The sequence below is a fragment of the Salminus brasiliensis genome, chromosome 1 (genome assembly GCF_030463535.1).
Source record: "Salminus brasiliensis chromosome 1, fSalBra1.hap2, whole genome shotgun sequence".
Classification (NCBI taxonomy): Eukaryota; Metazoa; Chordata; class Actinopteri; order Characiformes; family Bryconidae; genus Salminus; species Salminus brasiliensis.
This window is the reverse complement of record NC_132878.1, coordinates 27,524,954-27,545,616: the sequence shown is the minus strand read 5'-3', so window position 1 is coordinate 27,545,616 and position 20,663 is coordinate 27,524,954. Positions and strand designations below refer to the sequence as shown.

General features: G+C 39.9%; 1 protein-coding gene across 1 annotated transcript in view; it reads right to left on the bottom strand.

Moving 5' to 3' along the window:
- Positions 1-6,359, bottom strand: part of arhgap20b (Rho GTPase activating protein 20b) — a 47,467-nt gene extending 41,108 nt beyond the window's left edge. The window contains exons 1-2 of the mRNA XM_072676626.1: positions 6,006-6,359; positions 2,638-2,717 (exon numbers count right to left, since the gene is read on the bottom strand). Of these exons, the coding sequence (XP_072532727.1) occupies positions 2,638-2,717; positions 6,006-6,068 (143 nt within the window). The 5' untranslated portion in view covers positions 6,069-6,359. The remainder of the gene's footprint in view (positions 1-2,637; positions 2,718-6,005) is intronic.
- Positions 6,360-20,663: the final 14,304 nt, after the last annotated feature.

Genomic DNA, 20,663 nt, shown 5'->3' with positions numbered 1-20,663 from the left:
GTTTCACGACAAGCATTATTCTACTGCAAAAATATTTATAAAATTAATACATAAAATTGAAGACAAGAATTATTTTTATTCCCGGAAATCATTAGACCTTGTCTGAAGCCTTCTAGACCTTTAGGGGTCCCTACTGATTTCTATATCTGCTTTATGACAGTATTTGCACGTTTCCAGACAACCTCTTGTGATTTAATAAAAGCTGGTGGCACGAAGAGGTGGAGATGGAGGAGAGAAATTGGAGCATTCTCTGTTGTTCGCCCTGTCCTGATGTCATTATATTACATTGTGTGAGATCATTATCAAAAAAGGCTTGAGTCCAGAAGCGAACGAGAAATGTAGAATACACCATTTTCAGAAAGAAAGACAGCCTCTTTCTCTCTCTCTCTCTCTCTCTCTCTCTCTCTCTCTCTCTCTTGTCTCTTCTTGTTTTTCTCACTCCTGGCATGAATGACGCAGGTTATGTGCTTTTTCTCCAGTCGTGTGTGTGCGCGTGAGTGTTTCTGCACCACATTCCTGCCCATATAAGGCTAAGTATAACTGGTAGCACCAAATCAGACAAATGTAAACAGGGTCTCTACACACAAAAGTGTTCGTATGTGTATATAAAAGACACATTACTGTCTATTGAAATGTAAAAGAGACAGAAAGAGTGTATGTGGTAGTGTGTGTTTTGTAAACGGTGTATGAGCTGGATTTAGTTCATAGCAGCATGAGTTTATCTTAATGATTTTGTTATGTTGATGGTTGGAGTGATAAGGTAAGTAGAGGAGGAAAAAGAGCGACAATTTGAACTGTAAACACATGCAAAAGAGTTTACAGTTCTGTAATGTGGTGCTACTGAGTTATTGTAGTACAAAATGTAAGCCTTAAAGGCATAGTTCCTCACAAAAATCTTAATACTCAATAGAAGCCAGGGCATGTTTGGTGTCTAAAGCTTGCTTTCTTAGTTTTATGGCAAAACTACAAGGCTAATGTAGTTAAAAGATAATGGGGCTAATGGACACCAATTAACATGGGGCTAACTTCATACCTAACACATCATACACTCGCCTCAAACTGTGTGGAGGTGTTCAGTTATCTCTCATAGATTTGCTTCTGTGGTTTCTGTCACTGAATGATTCCAGTGGTTTTACAAACTCAGATACCGTCCTAATCAGGTTTTCTGGAGGTTTTCAAGGTATTAACTCCATTTAACTGTTTGTATTCATGGGTGATATAATACACAAGTAGTGTAGTGTTGTTCAACTTTTATGCCTCTTAGATTGTTCTTTGTTCCATCTAGACTTTGTTTCCCAGCATTTGTTTTGTTTGTTTTTTGTATGCATCTTCTGTCATAATAAACATTTAAAACTTGCACTTGCATCCTGCCTCTTGCCTCTTTCAACATTACAGCCTGCAATCAGCAATACAGTTTTTTCCAGACTAAGTGTTCAGCAGATATTACATGATCCTGATCCTACATTAATGTACACAAAATTGCCAAAAGTATTCACTCACCCACCCAAATTATTGAATTCAGGTGTTACCAATCAATTCCATGGCCAAGCACCTAGACATACAGACCTTTTGCGACCCATTGTTTCCTTTTTTGTGAAAGAATGGGTCGCTCTCTGGAGCTCAGTGAACTCCAGTGTGGTACCGTGGTAGGATTCCACCTGTGTAACAATTTAGAAATTTCCTAGCAACTACATGTTCCACAGTCAACTGTCAGTGGTATTATAACAAAGTGGAAGCATTTGGGAACGACAGCAACTCAGCCACGAAGGGGTAGGCCACGTAAAATGAAAGAGTGGAGTCAATGGATGCTGAGGCGCATTGTGCGCAGAGGTCACCAAATTTCTGCAGAGTCAGTCACTACAGACCTCCAAACTTCATGTGGCCTTCAGATGAGCTCAAGGACAGTGCATAGAGAGCTTTATGAAATGGGTTTCCATGACCGAGCAGCTGCATCCAAGCCTTACATTATCAAGCACAATGCAAAGCATTGGATGCAGTGGTGTAAAGCACGCTGCCACATGAATCTAGAGCAGTGGAGATGTGTTCCATGGAGTGATGAATCTTGTTTCTTCATCTGGGACTCAAGTTCAATTGCGTGCGAAGGCAGGCAAGCCAATACTTTTGGCACTATGGTGTATGGGCTATTTTACCCTGCTGAAAAACAGCCTAGACAGAATAGAACATGTTGTTTTATTTTAACGGTTTATCTGGTCTACAAGCATGACCAGCATAACGAACCTGGTTAACCAGTGGAAAAACTGGAAGACCAGTATGACCAGAATAACTAAGGTGGTCCACCAGAATGGCCAGAGGAACAACCATCACTTAATCTTTACTCCTGTAATGTGAGAGAGTGAATTCCCTTCTGTTCCTCAGAGGAACAAAGTATTGATTTCTCTTGACAGAGCTCAAACTACTGATCATGAGAGAGTGAGAGCAGGGAGGGAAAGATAAAAATCAGGGAAGAAAGGGGAAGGAAAGTGATAAGAGAGCAGATGATCAGAAATGATTAGTGTTTTAGTGCATTTGAGTAAATGTGCTGTTAAACAGTTATTTAATATACTAAACCTAAACCTAATAGTATAGAACAGTTAACAGTTACATTGCAGCATTATCACAATCCAAGAGTGTGTGTACCTGGTTTGATATCTGTTCCTGCTAAATGCTTTAATAACAGTTTGACTAGTGTGTGTCCTTTGTACTGTAGTCTTCATCATCTACAAAAAAACACAAAAAGGTAATTTAAGTGTCAAACATTAATGGCTCTAATAACATTAATATCCAGAATGAAGCTCTAATATCATTAATATCCAGAATGAAGCTCTAATAACATTAATATCCAGAATGAAGCTCTAATATCATTAATATCCAGAATGAAGCTTTAATAACATTAATACCCAGAATTAAGCTTTAATATCATTAATATCCAGAATGAAATTCATTAATAACATTAATATCCAGAATGAAACTCTAATAAAATTAATATCCAGAATGAAGCTCTAATAACATTAATATCCAGAATAAAGTTCTAATATCATTAATATCCAGAATGAAGTTGTAATAACATTAATATCCAGAATGAAGCTTTAATAACATTAATATCCAGAATGAAGCTCTAATAACATTAATATCCAGAATGAAGCTCTAATAACATTAATATCCAGAATGAAGTTCTAATAACATTAATATCCAGAATGAAGCTCTAATATCATTAATATCAAGAATGAAGTTCTATTATGCAATTAACATTAGTTAGTTAGCTAGTTATACTGACTGAAGGTAGATATAAATTGGCAACATGCTTTCAAATACTGTGTGTTATACATTATGAATTTTGATTGTTTTGATTATTTCATGAAACATTATTTCATATCCTCAGCTTTCATGGCTCAGTTTAAAATTAGTTTCCAGTGAACTCCAGGGGTCTGTTCATTACACGCATGACTACAGTGTGAAAGAGACAGAGCCTAATGGTCACAGTGGATACATCCGTTTTTAATGGCTCTACTGCAGGGGTTTCATTGACTGAACCCATGTGTCCTTTTGCTCACAACAGTGATGTGAGAGTCCTAATGTTCACGTCCATGAGCTGAATAAGTGCCATTTTCTCCCAAACACATTAAAACCCACAATGAACACACAGCACAGTACTCTACATCCTAATGGCACTTTCTGTGTGCAAGTTCACAGTTATGCCCCTATATTCCCTATATCTTTAACTGTCTATCAGATAGATTTAGCTTCAACATTCTAAGGTGAGGTGTATTTCAATGTGGGTGGGTAGGGTCTAGGGTATAGTCCGGTGAGGATGGGTAGGTGTAGTTTAGTGAGGATGGGTAGGGTCTGGGGTATAGTCGGGTGAGGATGGGTAGAATATGCAGTGTAGTTTGATGAGAATGGGTAGAATATGCAGTGTAGTTTGATGAGAATAGGTAAAGGATGGGGTGTAGTTTGGTGAGGGTGCGTAGGGTATGGGGAGTAGTTTGGTGAGGGTGCGTAGGGTATGGGGTGTAGTTTGGTGAGGGTGCGTGGTATATGGGGTGTAGATTGGTTGTAAGGGTGCATAGGGTATGGGGTGTAGTTTGGTGAGGGTGCGTAGGGTATGGAGTGTAGTTGGGTGAGGGTGCGTAGGGTATGGGGTGCAGTTGGGTGAGGGTGTGTGGGATAAGGGGTGTAGTTTGGTGAGGGTGCGTGGGATAAGGGGTGTAGTTTGGTGAGAGTGTGTAGGGTATGGGGAGTAGTTTGGTGAGGGTGCATAGGGTATGGGGTGTAGTTTGGTGAGGGTGCGTAGGGTATGGAGTGTAGTTTGGTGAGGGTGCGTGGGATAAGGGGTGTAGTTTGGTGAGGGTGCGTAGGGTATGGGGTGTAGTTGGGTGAGGGTGCGTGGGATAAGGGGTGTAGTTTGGTGAGGGTGCGTAGGGTGTGGGGTGTAGTTTGGTGAGAGTGTGTAGGGTATGGGGTGTAGTTTGGTGAGGGTGCGTAGGGTATGGGGTGTAGTTTGGTGAGGGTGCGCAGGGTATGGGGTGTAGTTGGGTGAGGGTGCGTGGGATAAGGGGTGTAGTTTGGTGAGGGTGCGTAGGTTGTGGTCTGTAGTTTGGTGAGGGTGTGTGGGATAAGGGGTGTAGTTGGGTGAGGGTGTGTGGGGTATGGGGTGTAGTTTGGTGAGGGTGTGTGGGGTATGGAGTGTAGTTGGGTGAGGGTGCGTAGGATGTGGTGTGGTGAGGATGGGATTTTTCAGGATTCTTTCTGTTATCAGTTTGATCGCTTTGGCCATGCAGGGGGAGGTGCAGCTGTCTGTTCACACCTGCACATCTAAATGGCCAGGCTGGGGTCACTAAGTGGGTTTAGGGCTTTATATTGCAGTGTTTTGATTGCTGGATTTTAGACTAACACAAAGTTTGTAGTTTTTTGCTGGTTGCTTAAAAAGGCTCTTTGTAGCACTCTCTTAATGCTGTTCTAGTACATCCAGCTGCTGCTGTAACCCTCACACTGTGAGGTCAGAATTTTACTTGTGTGTTGATTAGGGTGAGTCTAGGGCATTTAAATTGATTGAATATTTATTAAATTTTATCAAACTCTGTTCATCTGATTGATACGTTTTATATGTTCCTTTTTTCTGTAAAGGAAACTTAAATTATTTACCCTCCTTCCTCCGTCTCACTCATCCTTCCCATTCACCTTTTCTCCCTCCTTCCACTCTGTCTCTCTGCTCTGTCTCTCTCTGTCTCTCTCTCTCTCTCTCTCTCTCTCTCTCTCTCTCTCTCACACATACACACACACACACACACACACACACACTTTCCCCTGCTGTCACCAATTCTTCTCCTCCTGTTCATTTTCCTCAGCCTTTTGATTCCCTATCTGGTCTCCGACTGGTCTTCTTGCTATTTAAAAGCATGTGAATGACTCACAGATTCATATTTGAGGGCAGGTTATTTATTTCAGTGACCAGTTCTTTTAGTTTGCTTGGTTGTTTGTGTGAGCTGAGATGGTGCTGTTTAATTCAGTAGTGATGCTGGAGATATGTTATCTCTGGTCTAACATGCTGGCTGGAAGCCAATTTGTTAACCCTGGACTAACATGCTAGACAAGTATGTTGATCCAGGTCTAACACGAAAGCCACAAGCTAACATGTTAGCTACAATATATACAATTTAAGAGGGTTTTGAAGAGTTACATACAGATTACTGATTTCCTCTTTTAGATGTAGCGTGTGGCCTAATCCAACAGAATCCTATAATATATATTTTTAAATATTAATGAAATTATGAAATTCATTATAAATTAAATTATCCACATTTCTCCTGACAAAAGCAAAATTATCTACACTATGTTCATGAAAAGGGAAAGGTTTATTTACATTTCCTGGCAAAATGATTTACTCTTCCAGAAGAAGTATAGTATTCCTATCCCTCTCTCTCTTACACACACACACACACATACACACACACACACACACACACACACACACACACTCTTTCTCTCTCTCATCACTCAATTCTTACCTTCCTGCAGGTTTCATAATCCTGTAGTGGGGTGTAAAGTTTAGCGCCCTGCTGTGGGGTCATTTTTAACCTCGGCTCACCAGATCCATAGCAGTTTGACCTCCAGTAAACCGCTATAGTGGAAAAGTTTGACCTCCAATATCGATCAATTCTCCTCTTTACCCGAATGTCCAGAGCATTTTGGTTTCATCAAATCAGGAAGAAATCCTTTCTTTCCAATTTTCCATTTGATTAGAAACTCTCAAGTTGAGTGGTCAAGCCTGATGCGTAAGTCTCGTGCTGTCCTGCTCTTAGTTTTGCAGCAGATCAAGTGTTTTTGTCCCCTTCAGACCGAGGGCAAGAAATTCACACTACAGCTTCTTACTCTAAAGGACAGTATTCCTTACACACTGTCTGTCTCTCTCTCCTTTTCCTCTCTTCCTTTTCTTTCTCCCTCCCCCTTCATGCCAGAGTCCTTTTCTTAATCTGTTATCCGTCCCCTTCCTGTCCACCTTCTTCCTTTTTGGAGCTGTGTTTGGAACTTCAACACACAAATGACACAAATGTTCAAAGTGGAGCTCAAGGGAAGGATGTAGGATGTTGACCTTTTGACTTCAGTTAAAGTTAGAGCAAGTCAGTAGTTTTGGTCATATCTGAAAAATAAAGATAGATTTATGAAAAAACAAGTTGCCTACAATCAATGAAAAACGTTTTGTCAATAGTATTATGCCTACAACAAGTTGTAGCTACAGGCCACAAATCACTGTTAGTCATAAGTTCATGCTATTTTATTTAAATCTCCCTCTCACTCACTTTAAATAAAGCAACTACTCAAAGGTCCTCGCCCTTGTGCCTCACACTGAATAATGCTGCCACCAACAGGATGAAAGAGACAGCACCAACAAATATCAAAGAACTGTGTGTTTCTTCTGTTTTGTGGTTGTCAGAATAGGACACTTTATGTTACAGTGAGTTGTATTACATAGGTTATAGACTGCCATTGTTAGTAGAGTATGTATTATGTTAGCATACAACGTGTTATGTTACAGACTCTAAAGGATAAAGGATAAAAGGTGCACGTATTCGTCACTGTACAGTGTGGACTGTACAGCGAAATGTGTCCTCCGCATTTAACCCATCTGGTAGTGAACACACACTCACACACACACACATGTTAGGGGCAGTGAGTACACACACACACCCAGAGCGGTGGGCAGCCAACTCCAGCGCCCGGGGAGCAGAGAGGGTAAAGGGCCTTGCTCAAGGGCCCAACAGTGGCAGCTTGCCGAGCCCGGGAATCGAACCCACAACCCTGTTATCAATATCCCGGCGCTCTAACCGCTGAGCCACCACTGCCCCATTCTAGTTCTTAGCATATGGTTTATTTTATATAATAAAGTAGCTGTTAACAAACAATGTTTACTACAAGCTATAGTCAGTAGTGTATAGCATATTTGATACAGCCTGTAGTCAGTAGTGCATAGTGTATTTGCTACAGGCTGTAGTCAGTAGTATGTAGTGTATTCACTACAGCCTGTAGTCAGTAGTGCATAGTGTATTCCCTACAGGCTGTAGTCAGTAGTATGTAGTGTATTTGCTACAGTTTGTAGTCAGTAGTGTATACTGTATTTGCCACAGTCTGTAGTCAGTAGTGTACAATGTATTTTTGCTACAGTCTGTTGTCAGTAGTGTATAGTGTATTCGCTACAGGCTGTAGTCAGTAGTGTATAGTGTATTCACTAAAGGCTGTAGTCAGTAGTTTATACTGTATTTGCTGCAAGCTGTAGTTGGTAGTGAATAGTGTTTACGCTACAGGCTGTTGTCAGTAGTATGTAGTGTATTTGCTACAGGCTGTAGTCAGTAGTGCATAGTGTATTCGCTACAGGCTGTAGTCAGTAGTATGTAGTGTATTCGCTACAGGCTGTAGTCAGTAGTATGCAGTGTATTCCCTACAGCCTGTAGTCAGTAGTGCATAGTGTATTCGCTACAGGCTGTAGTCAGTAGTATGTAGTGTATTTGCTACAGTTTGTAGTCAGTAGTGTATACTGTATTTGCCACAGTCTGTAGTCAGTAGTGTACAATGTATTTGCTACAGTCTGTAGTCAGTAGTGCATAATGTATTCACTACAGGCTGTAGCTGATACTGTGTATTTGCTCTTTGTTGTAGTCAGCAGTTTATAGTGTATTTGCTACAGTCTGTTGTCAGTAGTGTAAAGTGTATTCACTGCAGGCTGTAATCAGCAGTGCATAGTGTATTTGCTACAGGATGTATTCAGTAGTGTATTGTGTATTTGCTACAGGCTGTAGTCAGTAGTGTATAGTGTATTTGCTACAGGCTGTAGTCAGTAGTGTATAGTGTATTCGCTACAGGCTGTAGTCAGTAGTGTACAATGTATTTGCTACAGTCTGTTGTCAGTAGTGTATAGTGTATTTGCTACAGGCTGTAGTCAGTAGTGTATAGTGTATTCGCTACAGGCTGTAGTCAGTAGTGTACAATGTATTTGCTACAGTCTGTTGTCAGTAGTGTATAGTGTATTTGCTACAGGCTGTAGTCAGTAGTGCATAGTGTATTCACTACAGGCTGTAGCTGATACTGTGTATTTGTTCTTCGTTGTAGTCAGCAGTTTATAGTGTATTTGCTACAGTCTGTTGTCAGTAGTGTAAAGTGTATTCACTGCAGGCTGTAATCAGCAGTGCATTGTGTATTTGCTGCAGAATGTATTCAGTAGTGCATTGTGTATTTGCTACAGGATGTAGTCAGTAGTGTATAGTGTATTCGCTACAGGCTCTAGTCAGTAGTGTATAGTGTATTTGCTGCAGGCTGTAGTCAGTAGTGTATACTGTATTCGCTACAGGCTGTAGTTGATACTGTGTATTTGCGCTTGGTTGTAGTCAGCAGTTTGTAGTGTATGTGCTACATTCTGTTCTCAGTAGTGTATAGTGTATTCACTACAGGCTGTTGTCAGTAGTATGTAGTGTATTTGCTACAGTCTGTTGTCAGTAGTGTAAAGTGTATTTACTACAGGCTGTCATCAGCAGTGCATAGTGTATTTGCTACAGGATCTTTTCAGTAGTGTATTGTGTATTTGCTACAGGATATAGTCAGTAGTGTATAGTGTATTCGCTACAGGCTGTAGTCAGTAGTGTACAATGTATTTGCTACAGTCTGTTGTCAGTAGTGTATAGTGTATTCGCTACAGGCTGTAGTCAGTAGTGTATAGTGTATTCACAACAGGCTGTAGTCAGTAGTGTATACTGTATTTGCTGCAAGCTGTAGTTGGTAGTGAATAGGGTTTTCGCTACAGGCTGTTGTCAGTAGTATGTAGTGTATTTGCTACAGGCTGTAGTCAGTAGTGCATAGTGTATTCACTACAGGCTATAGCTGATACTGTGTATTTGCTCTTCATTGTAGTCAGCAGTTTATAGCGTATTCACTACAGGCTGTAGTCAATAGTGTGTAGTGTATTTGCTACAGGCTGTAGTCAGTACTGTATAGTGTATTCGCTACAGGCTGTAGTTGATACTGTGTATTTGTGCTTGGTTGTAGTCAGCAGTTTATAGTGTATTTGCTACAGTCTGTTCTCAGTAGTGTATAGTGCATTTGCTACAGGCTGTTGTCAGTAGTATGTAGTGTATTTGCTACAGTCTGTTGTCAGCAGTGTATAGTGCATTTGTCACAGGCTGTAGTCAGTAGTGTATAGTGTATTTGCTACAGTCTGTTGTCAGTAGTGTATAGTGTATTTGCTACAGTCTGTATAGTGTATTTGCTACAGTCTGTTGTCAGTAGTGTATAGTGTATTCGCTACAGGCTGTAGTCAGTAGTGCATTGTGTATTTGCTACAGGCTGTAGTTGGTAGTGTATGGTGTATTCACTACAGTCTGTAGTCAGTAGTGTATAGTGTATTTGCTACAGGCTGTAGTCAGTAGTGTATGGTGTATTCACTACAGTCTGTAGTCAGTAGTGTATAGTGTATTTGATACAGGCTGTAGTCAGTAGTGTATAGTGTATTCGCTACAGTCTGTTGTCAGTAGTGTATAGTGTATTCACTACAGGCTGTAGTCAGTAGTGTATAGTGTATTCACTACAGGCTGTATTCAGTAGTGTATAGTGTATTCACTACAGGCTGTAGACAGTAGTGTATAGTATATTTGCTGAAAGGCAGAATTCAATTGAAAAGACAATAAGCAAACCAGTACATGTGGCAGCCATGCCCAAGCCATGATCCAAAGTACACTACCTCGTCTGTGATCAGAGGTGGCCCCACCACCCTGTACTTTGGATCATGGCTTGGGCATGGCTGCCACAGGTACTGGTTTGCTTATTGTCTTTTCAATTGAATTCTGCCTTATAGCAGAATATAGCAAATATAAACAGAATGTTCTAAAACAGAATGTTTTGCAGTTTGTAGTGTATCCTCTGTATTTTTGTATTTTGCTTTTGTGGAAAGTAGTTTATGACAAATGTACATCTGCCTCCAGTTCATCTTCTACTGATTTATGACTTGTTACTATCCGCAACACACACATACACATGTGCATGGCAACAGAATATTAAATTGTTTTAAAGACATTGCAGTATATATTTATTGTTATGTATAAACTGGAGACCAAATGGTACATAGAACAGTAAAACCACTGACATAAACCATGACATGAGATTTAAATATGTAAATGAGTTCTGATTTGACTGGCTATGTATGTACATCCCTTATAGCTTAAGAAGAGAAACTGCTGTAGGCAAAATGTTTTGTGACATCAAAAAAACAAAAAACTTTAAGGACTGAAGAAGAGTTAAAACTTTAATGTTTACCCACTACATACAAGCCTAACTTTTTTTTTTTCTTGAAATTGGCTCTTAAATGATTTGTTATGAAGTAAGGTTGGGTTTGTTAAAGGTGATATAATATTATGGTTTCATAGTACTATGGTTATCCGATTTATGTTTGCGATATATATTCTTCTGTCTTATTTTCTGCAGTCATAAACACCATTCCAATTACAGATTGTCCAGTCTGATGAGAGGCTTGTATTCAGTTTTTTGGTTTCCGCATAGCAACATATTTTTTCTCTTAGGAATGATCAAGGTTCAAAAGTGCGCCCTTCTTATGACACAATGATATAAACACAGTACTAACACAGAAACAACCACCTAAAATACCACCTGAAAAACTATAGCAACCACCATAGCAACAACCAAATTTAAAAGAAATGAAAAGAAATTTAGATAGCATCTTTTTGGTACATAAAACCATATAAAAGTCATAAGTGGACCTCAGCAGAAAAGTAGAACATGGGCTCCTATGTTAATCTCTCAAATCAAACAACTGTGTGCCCTTTTTTTTAATCTCTGATAGAGTTCACACCAGTTTTCACACCAATTTTGGAGTTCTTATCTGTGCACTGTTTAAAGTGATGTCTGTTAGTGTATATCGCGGCTGTCCAAATTGGTGACTTTACAGTAGAAGACGTCAATGTTATATACGATTTTACTATGTAATTTAGAGCATTTCTGTTGGTCCATTTATCTAGAATTATTGACACAGTGTATATAGCAGCTGCAGGGTTCAAACCCTGGAGAAAACTAAAAATGTACCTAAATGGAGATGCATGGTTTGCATCTTTTTAGTTTTCAAAGCACTCACAAAAAATGCTCCAAGGAAGACAAATGGTAAACCAGCAAGAGGGCCATGGGCACCTGGGGATCATTGATGAGGTAAATTTGGCAGGTGGTTTTAATGTTATGACCGTTTGTTCTATTAAACATGGTTCTGTGTCTGTGTGTGTCTGTATGTGTCTGTATGTGTGTGTGTATGTGTGTGTACACATGCATCTTTAAATTGCATCAAATTATAGGAGTGAACGAATAGCAAGAAGGCTGTAATGACAGGTCTTACTCATGCAATTCACAATGCAGCACTTTCAGCCCATGTCTCTTTCTCTCTCTTTCTCTCTATTTCTCCCTCTCTCTAGCATGCATGCCTACCTCAAAGACCTCAAAGTAGTTTTCTAAAGTAGTTTTGCTGTTACTTCAAGCCTCTTTCAGCCCAAGCGTTTTAAAGGAAACAACTCAGAGCAATCATCATTTTACATTTTGTTGTCTCTCTCTCTCTCTCTCTCTTTCTCTCTCTCTCTCTCTCTCTCTCTCTCTCTCTCTCTCTCTCTCTCTCATTGCAAAATGTGCAATAAATAAAAACATCCAGACAGAAAGACAGAAAGGCTTTGTTGATGAGAGAGGTCAAAAAGTGTGCTATCAGTGTGCCTTCAGCAGAATTTGGTGTCAAAATTATAAATCCATGAACCCAACCTGCCTCGTCTCAACAGTCCAGGATGGTGGAGTAACTCAAAAGTAACCAAAAAATTGAGGAACACAATTTTTTTGTTTGTTTTTTTTTTTTTTAAAAGTCATAAGTGAATCTTGGCCCTTTTATGTTTATGTCACAAATCTAACTTTTTTATTTTAAACATTTAAACAAATTTGAACTGCCTATGTGTCTTGATACTACTGCGTTAATGCTGTACTGGCTTCAATTTGCGCAGTTGCCATTAAGCAGCGCAATCCACTGTGTAAAAGGCCTGCAGTATAAACCTTTTGTGCTAATGATGGTGCGCTTAAGTTAAGAGCATAATACCATTCTACAGGAATAGATCTTCATTGAGAAGAGCATGGCAGCATTGTTAAATGCCAAGCAGAGCTTTTAGCTAGATGTTAGATGACCTGGAAAAATTATGGCTGGCTATGCTGCCTGTGTATGCGCGTGCATGGAGCATACATACCCAGAGCATGGCCAATATATTTTCATACGCCTTAAAATCAAATTATCAGACAGGCATAAGTGAAGTAAAGCATGACAGAAAATTATAATTCTCCTAGCAAGCCGACATAGTGGCAAAGCTGACAACTGCTGATTATTGGCTCCAGCGCAGGACATAATCATTAAAAGAAAATCTAATCTACACTTGTGTGGACAAGAATGTCAGGCAGGCACCAGCTATACCATTTTGGCAGTGCAACAGTAAGGCAGATCAGTTGTTGCTTGACAGAAATCACAATCAGTCCCAGGTCTAGGTGTTCTTGGGCAAACTTTAGTCTTGCCCTGCTATTTATAAATACATATATATATACAACTGTGCTCGGGGTCTCGGCTGCCAATGGCTAGCAGTATGACAGGGACCAGCCAACCAGCAACCTTCTGATCATAGTGTCAGCGACTTAGTCCACTGGACCACTCTGGGCCCCTTGTGTTTGTTTTTTTGACAGCAAAGGTTTCCTTCTTGTACACCTTCCAAATCAGTCTTATGCAGTTTCTGATTGTAGTTCTACTTTTATTTTGGCAAAAGCTACCTGTAAGTCCAGTGATGATATATATATTGACTTGACTACTGCAACTCTCTTCTGGCTGGTCTCCCTCTGTGTACCATCAGGCCCCTTCAACTTATCCAGAATGCAGCAGCACGGGTCGTCTTCAACGTTCCTAAATTCACTTAACCCACCATCCCTCAAAATCCTCGGAAGACAAGCATCCAGGCTTTTTCTGTCCTGGCAGCAAAGTGGTGGAATGAGCTTCCCTTGGGTGTCCGAATGGCTGTCTTCAAATGCAGACTGAAGACCCACCTCTTCTGAGAATACTTGGGCGAAGAGTAGAGTGGTCTCCTTACTGACTTGTGTTTAGTAATGTCTAAACTTAGAGGTATCTTTAAAATTATTAGTCTATTCAAACTAGCTGAGGTTTTTCTTGGGTAAATAGCAAAGCACCTTTTAAGTCACTCTGGATAAGAGCGTCTGCTAAATGCCTTAAATGTAAATGTAAATGTAAATATGCATCTACAACCTTCATTCTGAAGAGCTCTTTGGATATTACCATGGTAATACCACTCACTTCAAAAATAAAGAGCAAACAACTACATGTCTACGGTTTAAATAATACAGGCTCCTCCAAAATCCTTTTATAGTGTTCTGCTCGTCTGCAGTTGATTCTAATTTGACATTATTATTAGAAATAATAATAATAATAACAATAATAATAATACTTTTTTCAATGTGTCAGCCACTTTTACAGACCCACTGTTACAAAATACTTTTTTCATATTGCCTAATTTGACACAGAAGTCATTTAAAGCCTAAATGTAAAAAATCTACAACTGCAATCAGTGAAGAAAAATGAAATCCAGGGGACAGCCACTGCATCTTCATATTCACATCTCTTGAGCTTGTGAGCAAGCTTTTTGTTATTAATCTGGACCACCTAGTTCTGACTAGAACCTCTTCATTTACAGCATTAGACAAAACAACATTAACATGAGATACGGGGGGAAACTGTAAAAAGGGACTGCTAATTCACCCAAAAAGACAACAGCTAACTGTTTACTTTAAACCTGTACAACATTGGTAAAAAGCAAGAAGGCAGTGTAATGGAAACAAGCTGCTGTTCAGCAGGTTAGTCTTGTGTTTTGTGTTGTCATATGTAATTTGCGCAGAAGGTCGTAGCTATGGAACAATTCTTCACTACATTTTGAGGAAAAAAGGGGATTCAAATAAATATTTATGGCATTAAAATACACTATATGTGCACATGTTTGTGGACATCCCTTCTAATGAATGCAATCTTAAATGGCACCCATTGCTGGCACTAATGTGCAAATACACACACACAGCTTGTCTAGTCCCTGTAGGGAAGTATTGTCAGTGAAAAGGACTCCCTGAAGCAGATAAACATGAGCCTATCGACACTATGCCTAATGCCAGGCATGATCTACAGGGGTATGAAGCCCCCCGGGCACTGAGCTGTGGAGCGGTGAAACTGTGTTAGCTTGAATAATGGTGCTCCATCCAATACTTTAGGAATGCGCTGGGGAGATGGGGTTAAGGTGTAGTGGTGATCTTCCACTGCTTTCAGCCAAATCCTTACAGCAATTCTCCAGAAAAGAAAAAAAGTGTCCCAATGCATTGTATGGCAGTATCAGGCCTTCTGTTCGTCCAGATCATTAGCATGTATTTTGCTAATTTACTTCAATTTACACAGTGGCACAACAAAATATTAGTATTTTTTTTTAAATAATGTCCAGTGCTAGCATTGTGGGAATACCTTAAACAGTGCTGATCCTACACTCTAAGGTTGAGGATTAGCTAGTGATTTCTGATAAGTGCCCGCTTAGCAAATAACCAAGATCACAGCCTTGATGTGTGGCTCTAATAAAGCCTCTTTCCAGGCTTTAGGTCGGTTTATAGAATTGAAAGAAAAGGTCAGCAGGTTCGTTTTCTGTGAAAGAGCAAATGCTTAAGGGAAAGAATGAAAGCCTCCGACCACTAGTAAAAAAGCAAATCAGGTGGCAAATCAAGGGCTTCATTAGTTGCATCAAGTGTTTGTTGACTGTTTAAATTCATGTCATTGGTGCATCCTATATGTCATCACTGTATGCATATTTAGAGATTTTATTGTTATATATCATTGGTGTTTGCGTATTTAGAGATGCTACTGTTTTATGGCATTGTTTTATGGCATTGACTGTTATATGACATTATTGTATGCATATTACTGATTTATTGTTATATATTATAAGTGTATGCATATTTAGAGATGTTACCATTATATGCCATTGTTTGCATATTTTGTGATGGTACTGTTATATGGCATTGTTTGCATATTTAGAAGTTTTACTGTTATATGTTATCATTGTATGCATATTCAAAGATGTTATTGTTATATGTCATCTGTGTATGAACATTTAAAAAAAATATTTCTATATATAATTGGTGTATAAACATTTTATTGTTAGATATCAATCTTGTCTACTCATATTTTATGTGTTTGTTTAATGGGACAGAGGCATGCAATAAAGTAAATATGCTGGTGTTGCTTCAGTTATTGTCAAGTCAAGTCAAGTCAAATTTATTTGTATAGCGCTTTTTACAACTGTTGTCGTCACAAAGCAGCTTTACATAATTAGTACTTAATAAAGGACAGAGACAGAGAAGAAAGAGGGAATAACATGAAGGGTCAAAGACCCCCGTGAGCAAGCCAACGGCGACAGTGGCAAGGACAAACTCCCTCAGAGCTGGAGGAAGAAACCTTGGGAGGAACCAAGACTCACAAGGGGGACCCATCCTCCTCTGGCCAGACTATTTTAAACATTAATGATAAAAATTACCAAAGCAGATACAACAGAAATTTGATAGTGGTGATATTAATAGTGTCAGACAGGCACGAGTCCATCTAGGTTTCAGCATGGCGGGTTGGGGGGGACCCGCTGGCCGGACTGGTAGGTGGCAGCTGGTTAGATGCAGGTAGAGGGGACCTCAGCGGGCAATCTTCCTGCAGGTCGGGCTGGGTGGCCATTTACTCGAAGAAGATAAAGGGAGAAAAGTTAGTTCTAAGAAAAGTTAGTTCTAAATTGCTGCTGTAGTAAGTAGCACTTTCGAGCAAAGTGGTTGATTGATTTTCTCCACCTGTGTCAGAAAAGAAATGCCACCTGTGCACACTGTTACAGTAATCCAGTCCCTCAAGGAAAAGGAAAACTAAGCCTATTTTTCAGAATATAGGTGGACCCTTGCTATCCTTCTCCAAAACCATTACCTGCTCGGCTGAAGCAAAACTGCTTTTCTCACCACACTGTTCAATGCTGCTTACAATAGGAAAGGTTCCGCTTTGGATCCAGGGCAAGCACATTTTTTGTGCAGCACGTTTCTACAAATCACAGCTCAATGTAATTTTTCAAAAGCAAAATAATAACATCCAAAACAGTTATACATCAATATTCAAGGTTCCACTTGGTTCTCTTGTTCTTGGTTCTCATACTTTTGGTCTTGGCTCCTCTTAGTGGTTCTTTCTCATGCTCTTATGTGGGTTCTCTTTATTCATCTTCATTCCTCTTAGTGGTTCTTCCTCATAAAGTGTATCACAAAAGTGAGTACACCCCTCACATTTCTGCAGAAATTTAAGTATATCTTTTCATGGGACAACACTGACAAAATGACACTTTGACACAATTAAAAGTAGTCTGTGTGCAGCTGATATAACAGTGTGAATGTGGAGAAGTTGGTGCAGTGTGACTAAACAGTTGTTCATAGTTCTAGTAATGAGCAGGGTTAGCTTTGTGACGGACTGGACGGATACACTGTCTAATGGCTTAGGGGTAGAAGCTGTCTCTTCATGCTTCTGTACCTCCTGTCAATTGGCAGCTGTAAAAACAGGCAGTGGAGTGAAGTCCCTAATAATCCTCCTGGACTTTCTCAGGCAGTGGATGGTGTTTAAATCCAGAAGATTTGGAGGATGAACCCTGATGATGTTCTGGTCCATGCACACCACCCTCTGCAGAGCTTTCCGAGAGAGCAGTGCAGTTCCACTCGTACCAGGTGGTGATAAAGCCCATCAGAATACCCCCACAGTGCAGGAGTTGGATTCATATCCAATTCTGTTGTGCCTTCTTCGCCACCTGTGTGGTGTGTTATGTCCATGTAAGTTCATTAGTAATGTGAACACCTCAGAACTTGAAGCTGCTGACCCTCTCCAAAGTGGCCCAATTGATGGAGATGGGGTGTGCATTCTCTCCTGCTTCCTGAAGACCACTATCAGCTCATTGGTCTTGCTGACATTTAGAGAGAGGTTATTTTAGAGAGAGGCACTAGTGTTATCATCTCTGGTTAAATTATATTGACAATTTGAATTTCTTTTGAGGATACAGAGAACTGTCTTGGGCAAATGGCCTTCATCTAAACAGAACTGGTGTGTGAGACTATTTTCCTTTCTCTCTTCGCCACCCATCTGCTCTCCATGGTTATGTGCCAGAACGTAACAAAGGCACAGATTGGTTGATTACAGGACATGGACATAACCAATTCTGCACCTCAACTGGTAGGCACTTGCCACATTGATAAAGAACACTTAGCTACACACACCATCGCCATAGCACCATTGTCTTTAAAGACAAGCTAAATCAGTTCCATGACAGGAGTGACAGTGACAGGCAACCTCCTGGGACACCAGAGTCACCCTCACAATCCTCTCTTTCTGCTTCACCTCTGCTGTCACCACAACTAGGATTATCAGAGGTAATGGAAGAGCTGGTTTATGTGAGAACTAAAATGCTTTCCCAGTCATTACTACAGAGCATTCAGGTTTCACCTTCTAAACCCTGCCTTCCAGCTCCTGCCCATGCCTTCCATTTGACAGAACACTGCGGCCTCTACAACCACAGCATCAACATTCACAACCGCATCCACTGTCTCCGCAGGAAGAATACTGTGCAGCACTCCCAGTCAACAAAGCAGTAACTGCAGTTTGATATTAACATGGTCTTCAGCTTAGCTGTGGTAATATTCCAGACGGTTTGCAAAACAAGCTGAGGCCCATGGTGCTGCTAGTCTATGCTGTTCCTGTTCTGATTGGAAATAGAATGAACAGAACTTAGTAATTTAAGTTATTCTGCATGCCAGTTTACCCTGACAGCTGTTGCCTGAAGCCCAAACTCATGGTCATGAAATATGCCATTGTAAATACTAGGTCACAAAAAATCTTTTAGAATTAATGATCCTATTATTTCACATGACCCAGACCTCCTCTTTTTGACTGAAAACTATTTGGGAAACTGTAACAGTGCAGCTGTCCTCATAGAATCTCCCCCTCCAGATTTCGGAATAGCTACTCTTTTAAAAATATGTATTTCTTTGCAAACATCCTGTTTTCCTTAATAAATAGTCACTTATGTTTGTCTCTTGTTTGAAACAAAAATATGATACATTATTTCTTCTGATCTACTTTTGAAACTTCTGTGAAGGTCTGATGAAATTTAAGGTCATAGTCATGCAGAAATATAGAACACTCTGTACCACTGAATGTAAAGAAAAGGCATGTAACTAAGGAGCTGTTTATGGAGGCCATTAATACTGTTCATTACTGTGGAGAAATGTAATGAGTTTTCACACAAAATCGTAAATGTCTGAGAGGCAATTGCTACTACCAATGTATGTATTGCAAAACTCTCTCTAAATAAATAAAGAAAATAGCCCATCTTAGCACTAGAGCGCTGTGGACAAAAGACAAAAAAATCTCAGCACAATTACTGATCATATTTGAATATTTGAAACAAAAGCAGCGTTTTTTGCCATACCAAGACCTAGTAACACTAATTCTTCATTGCATTTCTAGCAGGCTGGACTACTGCACTGATCTTTTTACTGGTCTTCCTAAGACCACAGCCAGACAGTTACAGCTAATTCAAAATGCAGCTGCAAGCAAGCTTATGAGAATTGAGCATAGATCTGAGATCTGAGCAGAGATCTGAGCATATTACACTAACCCTTAACTAATCACACAACCACCAATAGGCTATAGAATAGCTTGTGACATGCTTGCAATTGTTTATAAATCACCAAACCATATTTTTGATCTGCTAGAAGTATATGAGCAAAGTAGGCCTCTCCAATCACTATGGACTGGTCAGCTAGTGGGACCCAGAGTTAGAACCAAACAAGGTGAAGCAACATTTAGTTGGAACAATCTCCCAGACCATGTCAAATATGCTCCAACATAGTTGTTTTGAGTCCAACTTACAACTCTTTGAGTGTTTGTTTAGCACTGTATTTCATTTTGTTTTTGATTTCATGTTATTTATTTTATTGCAATTCTTATACATATATATATATTTGTTTAATTGTCCAGTGTTTTGTGTTAAAAGTTGTGTTTGTGTGAAACACTGCCAATGTGTATGAAAAGTGTTCAGCAAATAAATTAGCCTTTGCCTTTGCCTTTGCAGACTCACACCTCAGGGACTTGGCTCAGTGTCGCACCCTAGAGACTCAAATTTGGCTCACACTTCAGAAACTTGTGATTCAGCTCAGACTCAAAGACTCAAGACTCAAGAGACGACTCTGTAAACTTTAGACTTAAAGACTTGACAATCAACACAAATACAACCAACACACACTCCAGAGACTTAAGGCTTGACTCAGACTCACACTCAGACACACATGACTTGAATCAGACATTGCAGCTTAGAAACTTAAGTCAGACTCACACCACAGAGACTCAATTCAGATTTTAAAATGTGACTGGGAGGTTTTATCTTGTTGACACGACTCACACTCTGCCCAACCCAGAGAGTATTTTGTGGCATTTCACCTGGAGGTCACACTGGAGCTGAAGGGAGGCCTCAAGGAACATAGTTGAGGAGGTAGCCTGTAGTCTAACAACTAGCATGTTTACCTCTCAGGTCATTTATAGGTTTGGTGACTGACACACACAATTTAAATATAATGAAACATGAAAAGTACCAAGCTGTCGGTTAGCAGAACAGCTTCTGTGGAGGGGAGCGGTGAGATTTTGGAAAGTCATGGTGTTTTTCTCGGCTGGGTGATGAAAACTAACCGTCCATCTGAGGCAAGAGCACACAGTGGTTATGACAGCTCTAGCTGAGTTCCCCTTTAAAACATACTCTGAAACACAACTTCCCCTTTAAGACGCAGAGAGATTAGCTGGCTTAGAGTGGTGAAATGTGGATTACACACAGTTTATCTGATCACTCAGGCAGCTGCTGAATACACACACACACACACACACACACACACACACACATGCACACACACATACACAAATACACTCACAGATAAATTAATAGATTTAAAAACACACAAACACACTTGACTTACTTTTAATGTAAATGAGAGTCTCAGTGTACATATATATG